Source organism: Medicago truncatula, chromosome 7 (assembly GCF_003473485.1).
Source record: "Medicago truncatula cultivar Jemalong A17 chromosome 7, MtrunA17r5.0-ANR, whole genome shotgun sequence".
In the NCBI taxonomy this organism is placed as follows: domain Eukaryota; kingdom Viridiplantae; phylum Streptophyta; class Magnoliopsida; order Fabales; family Fabaceae; genus Medicago; species Medicago truncatula.
In genome coordinates this window covers 53,343,701-53,362,247 of record NC_053048.1, presented here as the reverse complement: position 1 = coordinate 53,362,247, position 18,547 = coordinate 53,343,701, and the positions used below count along the sequence as shown (strand labels likewise).

The following is an 18,547-nucleotide window of genomic DNA, read 5'->3' as shown; positions in this document are numbered from 1 at the left end:
GACAATTAAGGTTTTGGGTTGTATGAAATTTGCACCTGTGATTCTAATCATGCCACGATAATTTAGTGTTGAACACGCAACAATTATGTAACTTATAAGCATTATTAATACACTATTTCCCCCGACCCTGTTCAATTCAAAAGACCATAGTTCATAATACAACGACACTGTGTATGTTGTCTATTAATTAGTACTTTCTTAAAGCTACAATATCTTTTAGTGACCATGGCGAGGGCTATTTTGAACCAGAAATATAGATCCAGTTGGATAGATTATAAGTGAACAATTGTTGTAAATTACAAATTATGAAACTACTAAGAATCAGGAAATGGATTTAGCTGCATAACTATTTCATTTCCCGATCATCAGCTCAGAACTTCATGATGAATTCGTAAATGTAATTACTGATTTCCTCTTCAGCTTCTTGATTGTTGAAGTGAGCAACTCCTTTTTGAATAATCACTTCTTCCAAATTCGGCACATCTTCCTTGAACCCTCCTCCATGGATATACTCTTTCAAGTTAAACGAGGTGTACACCATGTCTAACTCACCCGTTATGAATTTCACAGGCACCTTGATTTTCACTCCAGTCCATGGTGCCGTTAGCTCCCAATTTCTGCAATACAAGTAACAATTTATCTATCATTACAAATAGGATCACTGTCTATGAACCACTGCATGAGACAAGACACTTCACACATGCATCAGACACAAAGTTGACTCACATAGAGAAACCGGTAATATTTTAAAAAAAATGAAAGTGATTGAATGTAATAATATGTGTTGATCTTGTGTCAATAATATCCTACACTTGACACGTCTTTAATCTAAAATTTCAGAGCTACAAAGTTTACTATCATGCTCTTAAAAATACTTTTCTAAAAAGAAAGGTTAATATAGATTTGTGGAAAACAAACTGAGGCATCATAGAATAAAAAATTACAAGTTAAAGTTTCTATAGTAGTTCAATCCTCCAGTAAAGCCTGTTTTCTCAAATTTAGAAACAAAATAAGCAAGATCATCTTCTGTGAGCCAAGAGGGCAAGTTATCAGGGGTATCCGGGTTGAACCCAGTTCCATACTCTCCCTTGGGAAAAATTGGAGGACCAGTTTTCCGAGTTGTGAGGATATTTTTCATCACATATGTAGTGCCAACTTCAGCCATCTGAGCTTCCATTTCGCCCGGTTCCTGTGATAAAGATATAAAAAAACTATTATGATATAGAGATTTATAATTACAACAATTATGATTCAAAATATGAGGAATGATAGGGTCCAATTCGAGTATCGTTGCATTCCAAATTTTAGAGAGGGAAGATACAGCTAAAAGAAAGGAAAATAGACTAACTTCTTAATTTATACCCATTATGATATCATATGACGAGTATATAATTAAAACCAGTGCAGACTTGCAATAAAACAACTAGACCCTAATACATTCAGCATTACTCTCTAAAGAGAATGCACAGTATTCATTCTATATTAAGTTGATCGAGTCATGCTTGCTTGTAGAATTACCTAAGCCACCATTAAAGTTCCTATTTTGATTTAGGCTCTATATACATAAACAACCCAATGAAAGCTAAAGATAAAATGCAGTCAATTTCTTATTATGTGTATACGTTATAATATGTTTACATATGCTATCCTGAAGAATTTTTGAAAATAAGCTAAAAATAACTTATGAACCCTTGAGTATTCAAGAGCAATCATAAATTTAAATGGTTTAAGCACACTCAAAAATGAAAAAAAAAAGTTGAAATAGAAAGGAAAAAAAAATCATTTTTTTGTTATTATTGTTGAAAATATTGGTTAATATGTAATTTTGTATGTAAATGAGTTGGATTTGTGATGCAATCATAAAGAATTGTCCGTATTTTAGAGTATCATAGTATTTAAACATAAATTGTATATCATAAATGTTATATTTTGATGTTAAGCCAAAGGAATTGCAATTATTGTGTGGTTTATAACGTAGACAATATTAGCCGAACTTCATTAGCAAAAATGTATGCTCATTGTTTGCATTTAATCTATTGTTTCTTTTCTCTTATGGAGCAGGTTGTTGTTTTCACGTAAACGTGGTATAAATGGTCTCCATAAATTCTCTTAAACTCAAGTGTCTATACTAGTAAATAAGTTCAAATAAGTCAATCTCAATAGATGTGTAGTAATCCTACATATCTAGCCGGTATCATAGTCAATATCCCACCATCAAACAGGAATCAAACTAAAATGATAAAGTACTCTCTCCTGCGTGTTGTATATAAAAAAAAGTAGAAAAGTAGTAAAGAAATGGAAGAACCTGAAATCTACAGATATAATAATCATCTCCATAAACCGCACGCATGCCATCAACGGTTCTGATTTTAGGGTTTCGATGGAGAAATGGAACACTGAGGCACACATAGGCTTTGATTCTTTCAGGGCGAAACATACAAAGATACCAACCAATGATGGCACCCATATCATGACCAACAAGGAAAACTTGTTCCACACCAAGCAAGTCGATGAGAGAAACAATGTCACCAACTACGTGAAAACATGTGTAGCTGCTAATGGAAGACGGAACATCTGTGTCACCATAGCCACGGAGATCGGGAGCAACAGCACGGTAACCGAGGGATCCGAGAGCCGCAATCTGGTGGCGCCAAGAGTACCAGAGTTCAGGAAAGCCGTGAAGGAACAAAACAACAGGTCCTTCTTTACCTTTCTCAGCAATATGCATTTTGATTCCATTCACTTCCACTGTTCTATGTTCTATTCTTTCCATCTCTCTGTTTATTTCCTTTTTATTTTTCTTTCTAAGATAGCAAATATGAAGAAGTTTGATGTGGTGATGATAATGCTTAAATAATGGATAATGTTCATTTTGTACCAGAAGGTGTGTGTGATACGAAAAATGAACAAATATAAACGTGGCCTAATTAGTAGTTATCACAAATGCCGTATTCCACTATGAATCATTTATTTTTGTCAGCACCAACCAATTATCGTTTGTCAATTTCTTCCGATAATCACACCAAAATGGGTCCTCTAATTCAACTAGGAAACGAAGTTATAACAGACGTATTGAAAAGCACAACCATCTCATAAGGATCATGTTTAGATCTCACAAATGTAAGCGATCAATGTGATAGTTAATTGTCAAGTTTTTTTTTTTTTTTTTTAGAGTTGTGAAGTTTTCCTTCTTACTAATAAACTAGTCTTTTATACTCCTATGTAGAGATACTATTGTTTGATAGACCGTTCCATTCCATCAGAAGAAAATTAGTACAGCAAAACTTTTTTTTTTTTTTTTTTTAAATTTTATTTAAAGGCTAACGAAATGATATATTAAACACTACGATCGAAATGTTATGATAAAAAAGTACAACAAAATAATATTTTATCTAATTATTTTGTTTTCCATTAGTCCCTCTTTTTCTTTAAAGGAAGTTTGATTTTGATCATTTTCAATTGGGTATCCAAGAGGCTTTTATTAATGAACGGAATTTCTTTGTGTTTGGTTGTCCAGTGAGAAGAATTGTTTTATAAATGAACATAACCAATTATATTTGACAAGTGATCATACATATCAAAATCAATTCTACACATCCAAAATTAAATTTGGTTTCTCTAGAAGTGAAACCAAACATACACCTTATCCCTAATTTTTGAAATTTGATGTAATAAAGTAAACTGATTTGCATAGATTTTGTTGAAGTAGCTTAATTAAATGTGATGGCATTGAAATAAAGTTATTGTGCAAATAAAAGAATATAAAAAGGCCTCCTTATTTTCGTTCTTTTCTTTACTATCAAGTTTGAGAAGAATCAATATTGTTTGTTGCTACTGCAAATAACAGGATCCAAGAAAAAGATAACTGTCATATACACACTAATACCTTCTTGCCAGATACAACACTGCGACGGACACCATCATCTTTGTTGCGCCCTAAGAGAGCTTTCTAAGAAAGATCATAAAACAAACCTTGGAAAGCTGCACAGAGCAAGAAACAATATCCAAGCACACAGACATGTGACAGATCCAGCTTCAATTTCAAAGAGCCAAAGCATAATAAAATAAGAAGGAAGTATCAAAAGCATGTCAGCCTGGAATCTACTAAACACAGTAACATACGAAGTTGGGTACGGCCGTACGGGGTGCAAATTTTCGGCAAAATTAATATTTTTTCCCCATGTGTTCGTTCAAGTTTTGGTATGATAAAAGGAACAACGAAATTAGACCAATATTTTCAAGGTGTAGAAGATGATGGGATAATACAATTACAGAGGTGTATCTAAAGTTGATGAACCTTATTATGATGAAATTATGTATCCCACACAGTGTAGATATTCCAACGACAATGTACTAAAAAAAGTGACCTGCCTCTTTTAAGCTATGCCTCTGCCGCTTATGGTCATGACTTTTACTTCGCTCCGTTTATAACAATTATAGGTACATTACTATCATACTCAAACCTTACCAATTGCTTTCCTTATAAGTGAGAATTCTAAAGATTCATTGTTAAACACGTCACTACTATGAATTTGTGAGCATGGTTAATGCGTCAATTTTCACTGGCCCTGTTTATTCAAAAGACTCTACTACAACGGGATTATGAATGTTGTTCATTATTAGGTACAATATCTTTTTGGAGATCCTGGTGGAGAGCTACTTCGAACCAAACAGATAGATCCATATCTAGCATTAAGTGGATAGAGTAGAAGTGAACAACTGTTGTAAATATACAACACATGCAACTACTAAGAATCGTGTAATAGACTTAGCGGCATCGTTATTTCATCATCAGGTCAGCTCAGAACTTCTTGATGAATTCATAAATGTGATTACTGATTTCCTCTGCTGCTTCTTGATTGTTGAAGTGAGCCACTCCTTTTTGGACAATCACTTCTTCCAAATTCGGCACATCTTCCTTGAATCCTCCACCATGGATATACTCCTTCACCTTTGGTGAGGTGTATACAATGTCTAAGTCACCTGTAATGAATTTCACAGGCACCTTGATTTTCACTCCATTCCATGGTGCCATCAGCTCCCAATTTCTGCAATACAAGTAATAATGTTTGTGTCATTAGAATTGAGATCACTCTTTATGAACCACGGAGACATTGGACACAACACCTGACACAAATATAAAACACGACACTAACACATAAACATTGATAATAATTTAAAATGGAAGTGACTAAATGTAACATGTGATTGTGGCGTCAATGTCCTCCCAAAAAAAAAGGCGGTGTCAATGTCAAATATCAACACATGTCGGACATTGGACACATCTTCAATCTGAAATGTCAATGTTACATAGATTAGAGATTAGATTATTGTCACACTGTTAAAATGTTTTCCCAAAAGAAATGTAAATATAGATTTGTGGCAAACAATCAGAGGCACCACAGAGAATCAAAAGATTACAAGTTCAAGTTTCTATAGTAGTTCAATCCTCCAACAAAGCCCGTTTTCTCAAATTTGGAAACAAAATAAGCAAGATCATCTTCTGTGAGCCAAGAAGGCAATTTGTCAGGGGTGTCCGGGTTGAATCCAGTTCCAAACTCTCCCTTGGGAAATATTGGAGGACCAGTTTTCCGAGTTGTGAGGGTACTTTTCATCACATATGCAGTGCCAACTTCAGCCATCTGAGCTTCCATTTTGCCCGGTTCCTGTGATAACGGATAAAAAAACAATTTCTGAAAACAACTTATAATTTCTTTATTTATACCTGCAATATGACAGGTAGACCCTAACATGTTTAATATTACTCCTTAGAATGAACAATAATTCATTCTTGATTGAGTCATGCTGGGTTTTAGAATTAACTGAGCAACCATAAATGTTCCGATTTTGATTTAGGCTCTATTAAGTTACTCAAAACAACTTACGAACCATTGAGTATGACTCATAGATATAGTTCAAGGGTGATATTGTAGTCTCAACTATAGTATTAACATATAGGCTATACACAGTAAATCTTGATATTTTAAGATAATACAGAAAAGGAAGAACCTGAAATCTAGAGATATAATAATCATCTCCATAAGCAGCACGCATGCCATCAACAGTTCTGATTTTAGGGTTTCTACGCGTAAATGGAACACTGAGACAAACATAGGCTTTGATTCTTTCAGGGCGAAACATGCAAAGGTACCAACCAATGATGGCACCCCAATCATGAGCTACAAGAAACACTTGATCAACGCCAAGCAAATCTATAAGTGCAACCAGATCACCTACAATGTGAAAACCTGTGTAGCTGCTTATTGAAGATGGAGCCTCAGTGTCACCATAGCCACGTAGATCCGGAGCTACGGCGCGGTAGCCGAGAGAGCCGAGAGCCGCAATCTGGTGGCGCCAAGAGTACCAGAGTTCAGGAAAGCCGTGAAGGAACAAAACAACAGGTCCTTCTTTACCTTTCTCAGCAATATGCATTTTGATTCCATTCACTTCCACTCTTCTGTGCTCTATTCCTTCCATCTCTCTGTCGATTCTCACAATGTTAGAAGGTCGTTTTGAAATGGAAATTTACAGAATATGTTTCCAATATGAAAACGATGTTTCAAGAGACGTACTTTACGGTGGTAGAAAAAACACAGCCTCACATCACACGGATTGGGATAATATCCATTCGATTTCCTCGAAATAAACGTGCCATGCCACAGGCTATTGTTATTTTGCACCCTATGTTCAAAATAAATATCGCACCGAACCACTTTACCAGATGTCAATATACAATTTAATTCCTTCAAAAAAACTTAATTAATTATTAATACACTTAATTAAAAATTTAATATTATGAATTTTTTTGTCAAAACGACATTTTACATATTAACATTTATATTTATATTTTGATTAAAAAATAAGGTCAAAGTAATTTATATGAATAAATAAAAATACGACATGTATTTTGGAATAGAATGAGTTATTAAATATATGGAAATTGATTCTGTCGGAAAAAAAAAATGTATGAAAATTGCTTTCTACTCCCTCCATTTCAAAATACATGTCCAATTTTTGCAATGTGCATTATTCACTTGACTTACTTTGACCATACTTTTTAACTAATGTATCAATACAAATATGAGTTTTTCTACTTGCACCCTAGTTAATCATGGTTGCACCCCAAAATGACAAGATTACCCTTTCATAAAATTTGATTTTCAAAAAGCCTATTCCTTCTTTTTTGGTTACACCCCAAAACCCTTCTTCCAAAACCATAATTCTCCAATCGATCGATTGTGTTCTGCGAAGATTTTCAAAACCATACTTTCTCACGTCCATTCATGATTTCAAAGAAAATTCGAAGCAAATCAGGTTAGCAAGTGTTGTTCTTGAATCGATTGTGTTTTTCTTGTTATGGGTTCTCAGTTCTGATTTTGTGTTTTCCTTGTTCTGCGATTCACAGTTCTGCGATTTTGTAAAAAATCAGTTTAAGTAGGTTCATGTAAACTCAGTTTAAGTAGGTTCATGTTAACTCAGTTTAAGTAGGTTCATGTAAACTCAATTTAAGTTTACATGAACCTACTTAAACTGAATTTAAGTTAACCTTGCCAATGTAAATTAAAACCGTAATCGTACAGTGCATCATTGCAGTTGAAGGAAAAAAATTGAAACTAGCAAATAGAAGAAGAAATTCACTTACTTATATCCAATTGAGTATGGATGAAAAATATTTTGATTCACTCTTTAATTTTTATGGAGATTGATATTGAACATCAAATTGTTTGATCGATCGCTTTGTGGGGTGAAAGAGGGTGAAACTCACTGACAATGAATAAAATTAGGGTTTTAAGAAAATTTATATAAAAGGGCAATTTTGGTATTATAAAAAAATTAAGAAAATTTGTGTGTAACCAGAAAAACATGGGGGGTAAATAGAAAAACTCTACAAATATTAGCATGTAAGATGTTATTTGATTTGTCTTGATAAATATTTTCAAAATATTAAATTTTTATAATTTTTTACTTTAGATAATTAAAGATATTAACGGTCAAAATTGTGCATTAGCATATGTAAAGTGGTTGATTTGGACATGTATTTTGAAACAGAGGGAGTATTTGAGTAATCATATGTATTGTTATCAATTTTACAATGATCAAAGAAAACCAAAGAATTAAATTGATTATTTGCAACAAGATTTGAGGAATAAAATGATTAATGGTAAAGATACTCCACTAAAAGAATATTTTTTTTGACAAAAAAAAAAAAAAAAAAAGTGATAAAAATTTGATATAAAAAGAATTATAGTGGCAAAATTGTATAAATTCAAAGATGAAGATCCTTGTTTTAACACTTCATGAAAAATCAAACTCGAATTCTCTGAAAGATTTGCCATTTAATAAAACTCATTTACCACTTTTTGATGTTATCCAACTTGAGAGAATTTTGATGCTCAAATATCATTACTCTTAAAAATAGTAGTATATGAAACTCAAAGTAGGTTCCTTAAAAATAGACCATTAGAGGATGCTCTAACACCCGACCAACTATTTGTTTATCAAAATTTCTAGATTGTGTTACCGCACAATTTCAACAAGAAGGAATAAGCATTCATGGTAAAAAAAAAAAACACATGATTAGTTCAAGTTAACCCGTGAATAAAAAAAAAAATCAATGAAGGCTGGATGCCTGCAACAAGAATAAAATATGTTTTAATTCACCAGTTGATACATACAAGACACCATGAGCATCAAAGCCCCCCCATCGATCTCTTCTAATTTTGCCAAATCTTTAGAAGCATAGCTCCCAACCCCACCCTGAAAAAACCTAATCAATTGTATTTACAACCATCTCTTAAAAAAATTTGGGTCTTTGCTAATGAGTGCCCCAAGAGCTCTTTAATAATTCCAAATTAAGAAAATACCTATCGGAAAAGTCATACTTCAATTTCCAAGCATTGAATGCATGAGCTAAGGTTGTTAAAAGTGTCTTTAGGACACTCGTTAACATTTCCCAAAAACGTTTCGACGTAAGCAGACATATAGAGGAGAGGTTGCTCCATTCCAACAAGGCATAGGCATACCATATGTTTCAACAAGGATCCTAGAGTTGGTACTTGGTGCAAACAAATGATGTAATGATAAAGAACAACAAATCAAAACTAAAACCCATATGTATCAGAATATGTAATTCAAATGCAAATTTGACAATTCAGTCACATGAGCCCAGAATAACAATAGAGGGGAAAACTATTGAAAAAAACGGCACATAAAACAATGACCGACTAAACTCAATGAATCTGGCAAGGTCAAAAGGTTGTCATCTTACAAAAGCTCATAACAAAATCCACAATAGAGGAAACCATTGACTGTAAACCACACATGTTGAACAAACTTGGTTGCAGTCTTTCAATTGTAAGCACAATTTTACCGCACCCCACCCGTCTAAATTGTAGATTGCTTGATTCTGATAATAACAAAATAATTATGCACCCAAGTAAAATTGGTTCGTTTTTGACTTTGATGTACCCTCTTAACAAATCCATACCTTCTCAGTGCTAATCAAAACTAGCATTTAAAAAGTTCAGCAGTTCATTTCTCTTGCTCTCTGCCTCCTTATCTTCCTTTGTTTTATCAAGTTTGAGAAGAATCTACAACGACACAAAAAGAATAATCAATATTGCTACTGCAAATAACAACACCCAAGAAACAGATAACTGTCAAATACTACATTAATACCTTCTTGCCCGATACGGCACTGCGACGGACACCATCATCTTTGTTGCGCCCTAAAAACTGATCAAGCACAAAAAAACTACTATCAAAATGAAGAATCATATAAGCAAGTACTTGCATTGACTTTCTGAGACAGATCATAAAAAAAAATAAAAAATAATAATAACCTTGGAAAGCTGCACAGGGCTGCTGCTCCTTTCACCATTCGGCTTCTATATAAAACTCCCATTTCCAGGAAAAACCCGACCAAGAAACAACATCCAAGCAAGTCAATCAAGCGCCAAGACATGCCACAGAACCAGCTCCAATTTCAAAGAGCCAAGACATAATAAAATAGAGAAGGAAGTATCATAAGCATCTAAGACTGGAATCTACCAAACACAGTAACATACATGAAGATGGGGAGCGGGTGCAAACTCGCAGCAAAATTAGTTTTTATTTTTATTAGACCAATATTTTCAAGACGCGGTACATTTATAGAGGTGTATATCATAAGTTGATGAATCTTTTTATGTATGAATGTGCATGCAGAAAAACTTCGAGCAATTAGCTCAAATTTACGAACAAAACAATGATGTAGATGAAATCAAGTATCCCACATAGGGTAGATATTTCAGTCACGTTAGAACTTTGAACAACACGAAGAATACAAACAATTTAAACAAGCCAGTGTGGTAGGCAATGTACGAAAAAAAGTGACCTACCTCTTTTAGGCTGTGCTTGTGCCGCTTATGGCGATGACTTTTACTTCGCTCCTTTTCCTTATTCTAGCAAAGAAAGAAAGATGTAAGATATATGGAAAAGTTTATAGCTAGTAAAATATTCTAGTAGCAGCATATCACCTTCTTTGGTTTATCACTCTTTTTATGCTTCTTTGACCGATGAGATGTTTCATGCTCACTATTAGAAGAACTCTCACTTCTGTAGTAATAATATAATAAATATTGTGTTATATGATATGAACCAGATTAATCAATTGATTGATTAAATTATTAACATATTCCAATTCCTAAACAAAAGCATTTATGCTTACTAAACGTAACCTAAACACAGAGACAAAAAGCACGAATAAACTATGTCTGATTGAGAGCTATTTACATAAAATTCATGGATCGTAAATTGAATTGAATTAAATTAAATCTGTGATGGAATCAAATTGAAATGGAACCTACCTGGATGAATCAGAGAGGGAGGAAGAAGAATAAAAATCGGAATCGGAGGAGTAGCGGTGATGCTTGCGACGTCGTTTTGCGTGAGAGTGAGACTTAGATTTCTTTCGGATCTTAAGGGAGTCCTTGTTGTCGCGGTCTCGGCGGCTGCGGTGGTGGCGCTTGCGACGGTGAGAGGAAGAATCAGAAGAGAGAGAGGACGATGAGGCCGCCATATGAGAGAAGCGATTTGGGAACAAGGGTTTGCCTTCGATTGGGGAAATCGGTCACCCCTACCCACCAATATCTTCTTCTTTTTTCTTTTTTGATAAATAATACAACTATTTTTTTTATTTTATTTTTTTGGAAGAAAATAAATAATACAACTATCTTCTGTATTAAGTCAAGCGCGTGGGGTCAATAGCTTCTTTTGTTTTTTTAGGACAATATGCATTGTGCTCCTAACATGTATGTATACCATACTATAGAAATCTACTTATGTCATTTTCATGGTTGCCTTGGTACAACAACTAATCTATGCACCAACCCAAGCAATCAACTTTATTTCAACTTGAAGAAACTTCTCGTCTTCAGCTTCTAAAATAAAAACCATTAGGAGTTCTTTTAAGTTAGGACTTAGGACTGGTGAGATATTTCACTACTTGTATATACCCACACATAATTTTTTTTCTTTCTTGTTTACTCAAGCTTCATCTTTTAATATAATGTAAAACTAAGTTTTTTTAGTCATTTTCTTCTAGAGTTTTCTGGTTTTCCCTATCATATCTTGTAGTTTAACGAACGACATTCAAATCAACCCAATTATACACGTACGTATATGATTTTCACTAACAGATAAATCTTAAATATTTTGTAGTACTTATTTGATATTGTGTGTGGCTTTTCATGGTAGTATTTTGGACCAAAGGAAGACCTTGTGCATACTATTTCTAGGATATAGTCTAGAGATCAATAGAAAACTTCCCTTAAACTTGTCTTGAAAGTCTATGCACATTCTGACCTGGTGTTTTAGAATGCTGTACTATTATAATCTTGATGTTCTAAGGTTTCCGATTAGGGAAGAACATGAAATATTAATGCAACAAATCAAGTTGAGAATGAGTTGAAACATGCTGAAATAAACTACAGTATGTAGCAACTGGTAATACTACATGCAGTTTAGGATTAATTTCTGATTTATAGCAGTATCTCAAGCCTAGCTATATTGTATTGTTGGAAATTGGCTTCACAAAATTACTTCAACCTTACGTTGCTAGGAAAGATAAATTTAAATAATTTTTCACTATAGATTAACTACAAACTAGCTAGGCCTTTCTTGTAAAGAAATATCCATTTTTAGTGCCCACTACAATTGGCGCGAAAATGTTTTAGTTTTTAGCAGCAATTAAATGTGTCTTTGCCAGCATTTATATTGCCGCTAAACAGGCCGTTAAGTAATTGCCGGTAAAAAAATTAGCAGCAATTTATATTTGTAGTATGGTTAATAAAAGTGAATTAGTTTGAGGTGCATATAGATATAGCCAGATAAAATACACGTATAGACTAGAGTGAGCAAAATTACTATATGAAGTATCTTGTCTTAGCTCAAAACCACAAAAGTATTGTGTCTTTTGTTGCTTAGCATTCAAGTACATATCTTCCAACAAGGCCTAATTACATAATAAATAGATGTGTATATTACAGTATACGGAAAAAAATATACAAGGCCAAAGAACTAGTCGTTGAAAAAGAAAATCACTAAAGAAGAAACCTTAGTGACGTAATTGTTAATCTATACAACAATCTGCAAGATCATATAAGCAAAATCACCTGCAGCTTGTGAATTGTCTGAAAAATGACTTTACATATACACAAACTTTCAAAAACCAATGAGTAAAATGTAAATGCAATACAAAACATAGACAGAACATGCACTGCAACACAAATATTGATATTTAGCACCTTTTGCAACATGCACGTACACACTCATTTTCACTCTCTTGAAAACAATTTAATTTCAATGAGTTGGTCTTGAAGGAGGAGTTTTAGTCGCTCCTGGAGAATAAGGAACTCTAGTTACCCTAATCCAATCATCTCCATGGAAGAACCTAATTGGCACAAAACTAGCTGCTCCTTCTGAAGTAATAGTCTTAACACCTTGCCATTTTACACGCTGTTTAACATCGGAACCAGGACCACGGTTATTGTACTCACCATAGTAACAAGTGTCAGTTCCTGTGATACCTGCTGGTGTTTGCCATGGCATATAACCTTCAGGTGTGATCATATCACCAATATATGTATCCAAAAAGATAGTTCTTGAGAAATCCTTCCATGGACGAGCCAAGTAAGCTTTGTTCTTGAGTCTAACTGGATAGTATTTGGGATCTGCCACAATTGAACCTCCTTGGATGATTAATCCTGTTGGTTGGTTTTTTTCCTTCCTACCTTGTGCAGTCACAATGCATTGTTGGTTTTCCAATGGCTTTCGGACGACAAAAGTGCAATTTTGGAGAACAGCAATGGAATCACCAAAGACGAAGTCAATGGTACCTGAGATAATACAATCACGGTAGAATTGACGCATGGTGTGAGCGTAAAGTGTGTCTTGGTAACCATCCATTCTGCATTTGTAAAAAATTGATCTGTCAGATTGGACTCTCAAGGCAACTGCTTGATGCTTTTCTGGTCCAGCAGAGTTTTCAAAACCAATACCAATGCCAACAAAGAAATCTCCAGTAATAGCTGCAATTCAATGCAAACATACAATAAGTACATATAACGAGTTGGGGGAAAATGGCAAAATGAAATTAAGATCATCCATCCCAATGATTTGCTAAGTTGGATCCTCTACGGTTGGATGTAGACTGTTAGATTAAAATAGAAAAAAATTATTCTCTTGATCTAGAAGTCTACAGTTGGCTACACCATACAGCTGGTTGTAGATGATTTAAGTGTAAAAAATATATAGGGGACTTGCACAATGCAGCGACATGTAGAACCAACAGATTTACAGACTTTATCTTACAATCTGATGGTTCTATATGTCTCTGCAAAGTGTTGTGTATTTAGAAGATCCATACACATAATTTAAGCATGAAAAACACCTACCAACGCTAGCGGTTTTGAAGGTACCAACTCCATCAATGAAGTTTTTATTGCCCGTAATGCGTGTCTTTCTACCACCATCACCGATGAAAACAACGTGAGTCATGGTTTTAGTAACTTCAACATACTCTTTATAAACACCCTCCTTGATGTAAATAACAAATGGCTTCAAGTTTTTCTTGGGAACATGCTTAAGAGCCTCAGTGATTGTGGTGAAATTTCCACTTCCATCCTTAGCAACAACAACATGAGCCTGAAGTTTCCTTCCAGTCATTTTATTAAGAAGTTTCCTAACACCGGCACGGTCATCAACCCACTCAGGAAGCTCAAAATCACCACCATGACCTAAAACATCCTCTTCTCCATCAACACTTTCCTTCAAAAGACGACGACCAGCAGGTTGTTTCATCTCTTCGAATGTTTTGGAAAGTTGGTTAATAATGGAAAGACCATTGCTACTCATATGCATAGAAGTTTGCAAAACCTCTTTCATTTTTTTACCAGCATCGGTTGTAGTATTCTCAAAAGCATCCAAACATGTTTCTTGGTATGTGATGGCACCGCTTAACCATACTTTCAAACTCGTGAGGACTCTGTCGAGGCTATTAAGGTCAAAGTTACTGAACCTTTCTAGTGACCTTTGGAATTCGTCAATGGAAAGCTGCATGACTTGTTTACATGTATCAAGTGCTTGTTTAGTTCTTTCATCTTTTTCAGCCTCTTGAAGGAGATGAGTTTTTTTAAGTCCTTCACTGATTTTTGCAATGGTTATGTTGAAAGCGATCTTGATGAGTTCTTTTGGCTCAGTTATATTGCCAGCATGTGCTATGAGACTGTCCTCACATTCCTTTTTGTAATCCGTTGGCGCGCAAAGTGTTTTGACGGCTTTTACCGATTGAGATACGTGTGACTCTTTTGAAGTTTCTTCTCCAGGTTCCTTTTTGTTGTTAAAGCCTACGTTAACTGTGACGGCGACAACCATAGCAACTAATAAGAAGGTAGAGACACCAATTATGGCGAGTCTCTTATTCCTCTTAGCATCTCCTCCCCCAGACATTTATAATATTTAGCAGCTCCCTATCAACACCTTCAATCTATATTAGATACGTAAAAGTTAGTTACAAATTCATTACGCTTGATAGAACTTAGTTGTTCTAATTCCCTATATTATAAGTCTCATTCTAAAACATCATTATTATTAATACAATCTCCATTTTATTTACGTTTTCTCATTGTAATAATATATGTTATAATCACATATAACAATGAAGGATAAAATTATTAATTAGAACAGCATATCATTGCATTTTTTTACACATAAAATCATTTGCTGTAACGGGGGAGGGAATGTATATAAGAATGTCCTTAAGGGAGATACGTACTTGGTGAAAAAAGGGACTGCTGCGTGAGTAACAATATGATGAAATGAAGGACTTGTTCAGGCTGTATAATCCTCCTTCAAAGCCCTTCAAAGTCCTTCAAAGTCTGTTTTTCTATCTATGCAATTATATTGTGAAATATATGTGTAAATATATTTATTTATATTTAGATGAAAGAATGATGAAGGATTTCAAAGTTGGTTAAATCAGTTGAAAAAATGTGAGGCTTGGAGTTGAGAGCTAGCTAAGAGGAGGTTATAATTTTTTTCTATAAAAAGAAGGGACACGGAAAAGCCAACCTATGTATAGCAATACTCTCAATTTGTTCTTGATAATTTGATTATTTGGGTTTAGCTAATTAAGGCCTTGTTTGACGCTTATTAAGGACCTTGTTCAACTTATTTCATGAACACACATATATATGATATATACCTCATAATCAAAACAATAGAGAGACCATAATTAAAGGTAGTATCAAATAGTTGACAGGTGATTTTTAGTTCAGAAACTAATAACAAGTTTTTTTTAACAGACTAACCAAACTAATAACAAGTTATTAACAGATTAAATGGTCTGATAATAAAAAATAAAAAAAAAAAACTTTTGGCATTAACCCTCCAGTTTCCGGGGAAAGGGGCCCTGGTAATCCGGAGTTCGACCATGAGGTAATGATACCGGCCAAGACTTGTTCCACCTAGGAATCGAACTAGGGTTCTTCCGAACAATGATTGGCTTTGGTGAAGCTCATTAATAACTTGATCTCAATTGCTTGGTTGATCTATAATAAATTTTTAGTTTAGAGATTTTTTTAAAAACACTTAAATAGTTGAGGAAAGTAATCAATGAATTACGTATTGCGAAAAATTGTAGAAATTTTACAATAAAGAGGGGGTGCAAGACACCATCATCCCGGTCCATACACTATATCTGCACCCACAACTTAATTACATTCTACAAAATACACAAACACAGTTTTCCTTCAAAAAAAAGTTAGACAAACACAGTTATTCCTAAACATCTACTCGCTAAAAAATAATCTATTAAATATTCCATCATTAATCAAAGAAAATGGTACAAATTATTCATCTAAAAACTGAAGTAGTAAACTTATTCGCTTCTAGTTTACATTAATAACTAGGATCAGTAAATAACAAATAGCATTCATCAATTGGCTTGGAAACTCAATTGCTTAGCCCTGCTGTGAACTTAACACCTGTTCTAGGCAACCATGAACCACCGTTAAGGAACCGCTGAACCGTAAAATAACCGGCGGCAGAAGCGTCTTTAATGACATGATAACCAGGCCATTTGACCCTACCAGCGAGTGATGAACCAGGTCCATAATTCCTGTATTCGCCGTACCACAAAGTGTCTAATGCAAAGTTACCGAGCCACTCGAGCCACCCTCGAGGTTGAACCATACTACTCATGTATGTGTTAATGTAAACTGTTCTAGAATATTCCTTCCAAGGCCTCCCCAAATATGTAGGTTGTGAGGCCAAAACATAACTATCTTGGATTGTAAACCCTGTGCTTTGATGTGGACTTTTCCTACCTTGAGCTGTGATTGTAACCTTTTGTAATGGAAGTGGAACTCTTGTGTATATCTTGCAGTTTTGTAGCACAGCAGCTCCATTGCCAAAAATGAAGTCTATGGTTCCATAGATTTCGCATTCACGGTAGAACTGTCTCAGTGAATGTGCGTAAAGTGTGTCTTGGTTTCCTTCTATGCTACACCTAAAGAATGCAGATTGGTCTGAATCGACACGCAATGCCACGGCTTGATGGTTTACCGGTCCAGCAGTGTTCCGGAATGTCATGTCCTTTGCAATGAAACCCTTCCCAGATACAGCTACACATTAACATTTCAAATTATCAACCAATTGAGTATATACCAATTCATTCTCTAACACACTCTTTTCAATATGTAGGTGATAGTACAAAAAAACACGTGGATTTCATTTCCTTACGCTAGAGAGGATATACTGTTAAATAAGAACTTTACTTACCAAATGTGGCAGTTCGAAAAGTGGTCCATCCTTGCATGAAATTGCGATTGCTTGTAACAATGGTTTGACCAATACCATCACCAACCATCATGATGTTGGTCATCTTCTTCTTCATATCAATATTCTCCTTGTATAGTCCCTTTTTCACATAGATAACATGCCTCCTATTGCTATGACTAGGAGCTGCATTAACAGCTTCGTTGATTGTACGGTACTGACCGCTCCCATCCAACGCAACAACCGCATCTGCAATCTTACCGTGTGGCTTAGATTTAAGTAGCTCTTGATCAGCCTCGGTCATCCATTCAGGAAACTCCAAACTTTCATCAGTACTAGTTTCATGCAAGGTAGTGTTCCTTGGAGGCCTGAAGGGTAAGCGATTAAGCTGAGTGTACAAAGACAGAACATTACTGATAAGCTGTGTTACTTGTGTTACGCTTCCACTAATGTAACTCTCAAGACGTCTATCAGTGCCTTCAAACCCTTCAATACATGTGTCTTGGTTGCTAAGCGCCGCACTTAGCCATGCTTCGAGGTTTCCTTCGTATTGCGCGGTTCTGTCGCCGGCTCGAATTCTCCTCATCTCCCCTAACGACCATGCAAGCTCTGACACAGAGAAATCAAGGAGCTCCTTGCAATCTTCTATGGCAAGTTGCTCGCGGTTATTAACAGAGAATGTACTGATCTTTGTCATGTTGTTGATGGCACCTATGGCTTCATTGATTGTGGTTCTAAGTGCAGCATTGATGACAGAAGTTGGACTTGGAGGGCCTGTTCTGGTTAGCTCATTATGAATGTTAGTGAGGCATGAGTTTTGGTTTTCAATATCCATGCAGGCTTGTGCAATCAAAGCTTGCATATCTTGAGTTTGGATATCTGAGGGAATTTCATCTGGGAATGAGAGAACTTGATCAAATGATGGTAAAAGGATGAGAATGAAAAGGAAATTCACAAGCAAGGCCATCTTTTGGTTGTGACAGAAAGACAGACAAAAAATTCAGCTTATGGTCTTTCGAAGAAACCTTTTAATTATTTATAAAGGTGCAGATAAGGATTTTTCCTTACAAAGTTAATTAAAGGCTTTTCTTCTGAGTTTAAATATTCACATTCCTCTAAACTTTTTTTTATAGACAAAAGCTTCACGTTATTCTAATGCTTTCTTTTGTTGTAGGCTTGGCATGATATTCCATGCTTTGATGAGCTTCTTGGTTTCATCAAGGCTCAACGA

The 18,547-nt window shown here is 34.9% G+C and overlaps 5 protein-coding genes across 6 annotated transcripts; all 5 read right to left on the bottom strand.

Annotated features, from left to right (window-relative positions):
- Positions 1 to 238: 238 nt before the first annotated feature.
- On the bottom strand, positions 239 to 2,884 carry LOC11430540 (epoxide hydrolase A). The gene is made up of 3 exons (XM_003626154.4): positions 2,306 to 2,884; positions 945 to 1,189; positions 239 to 617 (listed from the first exon to the last, which is right to left on the bottom strand). The coding sequence occupies exons 1-3, from the start codon at positions 2,771 to 2,773 to the stop codon at positions 371 to 373; spliced, it is 960 nt and encodes a 319-aa protein (XP_003626202.2). The 5' UTR covers positions 2,774 to 2,884; the 3' UTR covers positions 239 to 370.
- Positions 2,885 to 4,522: 1,638 nt separating this feature from the next.
- On the bottom strand, positions 4,523 to 6,681 carry LOC25499666 (epoxide hydrolase A). Its single transcript, XM_024769856.2, has 4 exons — positions 6,573 to 6,681; positions 6,010 to 6,481; positions 5,422 to 5,666; positions 4,523 to 5,048 (listed from the first exon to the last, which is right to left on the bottom strand). The coding sequence occupies exons 2-4, from the start codon at positions 6,475 to 6,477 to the stop codon at positions 4,802 to 4,804; spliced, it is 960 nt and encodes a 319-aa protein (XP_024625624.1). The 5' UTR covers positions 6,478 to 6,481; positions 6,573 to 6,681; the 3' UTR covers positions 4,523 to 4,801.
- A 2,414-nt stretch (positions 6,682 to 9,095) lies between these two features.
- LOC11431301 (NF-kappa-B-activating protein) lies at positions 9,096 to 11,161 on the bottom strand. Of its 2 annotated transcripts, XM_003626152.4 has the most exons (7): positions 10,848 to 11,161; positions 10,518 to 10,596; positions 10,380 to 10,442; positions 9,843 to 9,887; positions 9,679 to 9,735; positions 9,488 to 9,590; positions 9,116 to 9,406 (listed from the first exon to the last, which is right to left on the bottom strand). In XM_003626152.4, exons 1-6 carry the CDS (start codon positions 11,057 to 11,059, stop codon positions 9,498 to 9,500), a joined length of 549 nt encoding a protein of 182 aa, XP_003626200.1. In that variant the 5' UTR covers positions 11,060 to 11,161; the 3' UTR covers positions 9,116 to 9,406; positions 9,488 to 9,497. The 2 variants fall into 2 exon arrangements, with proteins under 2 accessions (XP_024625625.1, XP_003626200.1); XM_024769857.2 differs by having other exon boundaries at positions 9,096 to 9,590; positions 10,848 to 11,159.
- A 1,679-nt stretch (positions 11,162 to 12,840) lies between these two features.
- On the bottom strand, positions 12,841 to 14,988 carry LOC11431300 (probable pectinesterase/pectinesterase inhibitor 21). The gene is made up of 3 exons (XM_024771110.1): positions 14,302 to 14,988; positions 13,935 to 14,256; positions 12,841 to 13,568 (listed from the first exon to the last, which is right to left on the bottom strand). Exons 1-3 carry the CDS (start codon positions 14,986 to 14,988, stop codon positions 12,841 to 12,843), a joined length of 1,737 nt encoding a protein of 578 aa, XP_024626878.1.
- A 1,355-nt stretch (positions 14,989 to 16,343) lies between these two features.
- Positions 16,344 to 18,375, bottom strand: LOC11424461 (putative pectinesterase/pectinesterase inhibitor 22). The gene is made up of 2 exons (XM_003626150.4): positions 17,320 to 18,375; positions 16,344 to 17,162 (listed from the first exon to the last, which is right to left on the bottom strand). The coding sequence occupies exons 1-2, from the start codon at positions 18,281 to 18,283 to the stop codon at positions 16,492 to 16,494; spliced, it is 1,635 nt and encodes a 544-aa protein (XP_003626198.1). The 5' UTR covers positions 18,284 to 18,375; the 3' UTR covers positions 16,344 to 16,491.
- Positions 18,376 to 18,547: the final 172 nt, after the last annotated feature.

What these genes read in the sequence shown, in the direction of transcription:
- LOC11430540 (XM_003626154.4), bottom strand. Translation starts at nt 2,773, where the DNA reads ATGGAAAGAATAGAACATAGAACAGTGGAAGTGAATGGAATCAAAATG. An exon ending in ATTATATCTGTAGATTTCAG is followed by an intron (nt 1,190 to 2,305) that starts GTTCTTCCATTT and finishes TCTTTATCACAG; the next exon opens with GAACCGGGCGAAATGGAAGC. An exon ending in TACTATAGAAACTTTAACTT is followed by an intron (nt 618 to 944) that starts GTAATTTTTTAT and finishes CTTGTATTGCAG; the next exon opens with AAATTGGGAGCTAACGGCAC.
- LOC11431300 (XM_024771110.1), bottom strand. Translation starts at nt 14,988, where the DNA reads ATGTCTGGGGGAGGAGATGCTAAGAGGAATAAGAGACTCGCCATAATT. An exon ending in GTCGTCTTTTGAAGGAAAGT is followed by an intron (nt 14,257 to 14,301) that starts GTTGATGGAGAA and finishes GGTGATTTTGAG; the next exon opens with CTTCCTGAGTGGGTTGATGA. An exon ending in CTTCAAAACCGCTAGCGTTG is followed by an intron (nt 13,569 to 13,934) that starts GTAGGTGTTTTT and finishes ATTGAATTGCAG; the next exon opens with CTATTACTGGAGATTTCTTT.
- LOC25499666 (XM_024769856.2), bottom strand. Translation starts at nt 6,477, where the DNA reads ATGGAAGGAATAGAGCACAGAAGAGTGGAAGTGAATGGAATCAAAATG. An exon ending in ATTATATCTCTAGATTTCAG is followed by an intron (nt 5,667 to 6,009) that starts GTTCTTCCTTTT and finishes CCGTTATCACAG; the next exon opens with GAACCGGGCAAAATGGAAGC. An exon ending in TACTATAGAAACTTGAACTT is followed by an intron (nt 5,049 to 5,421) that starts GTAATCTTTTGA and finishes CTTGTATTGCAG; the next exon opens with AAATTGGGAGCTGATGGCAC.
- LOC11424461 (XM_003626150.4), bottom strand. Translation starts at nt 18,283, where the DNA reads ATGGCCTTGCTTGTGAATTTCCTTTTCATTCTCATCCTTTTACCATCA. An exon ending in TTTTCGAACTGCCACATTTG is followed by an intron (nt 17,163 to 17,319) that starts GTAAGTAAAGTT and finishes GTTAATGTGTAG; the next exon opens with CTGTATCTGGGAAGGGTTTC.
- LOC11431301 (XM_003626152.4), bottom strand. Translation starts at nt 11,059, where the DNA reads ATGGCGGCCTCATCGTCCTCTCTCTCTTCTGATTCTTCCTCTCACCGT. An exon ending in AGAGTGATAAACCAAAGAAG is followed by an intron (nt 10,443 to 10,517) that starts GTGATATGCTGC and finishes TTTCTTTGCTAG; the next exon opens with AATAAGGAAAAGGAGCGAAG. An exon ending in GTGCCGTATCGGGCAAGAAG is followed by an intron (nt 9,591 to 9,678) that starts GTATTAATGTAG and finishes GTGTCGTTGTAG; the next exon opens with ATTCTTCTCAAACTTGATAA.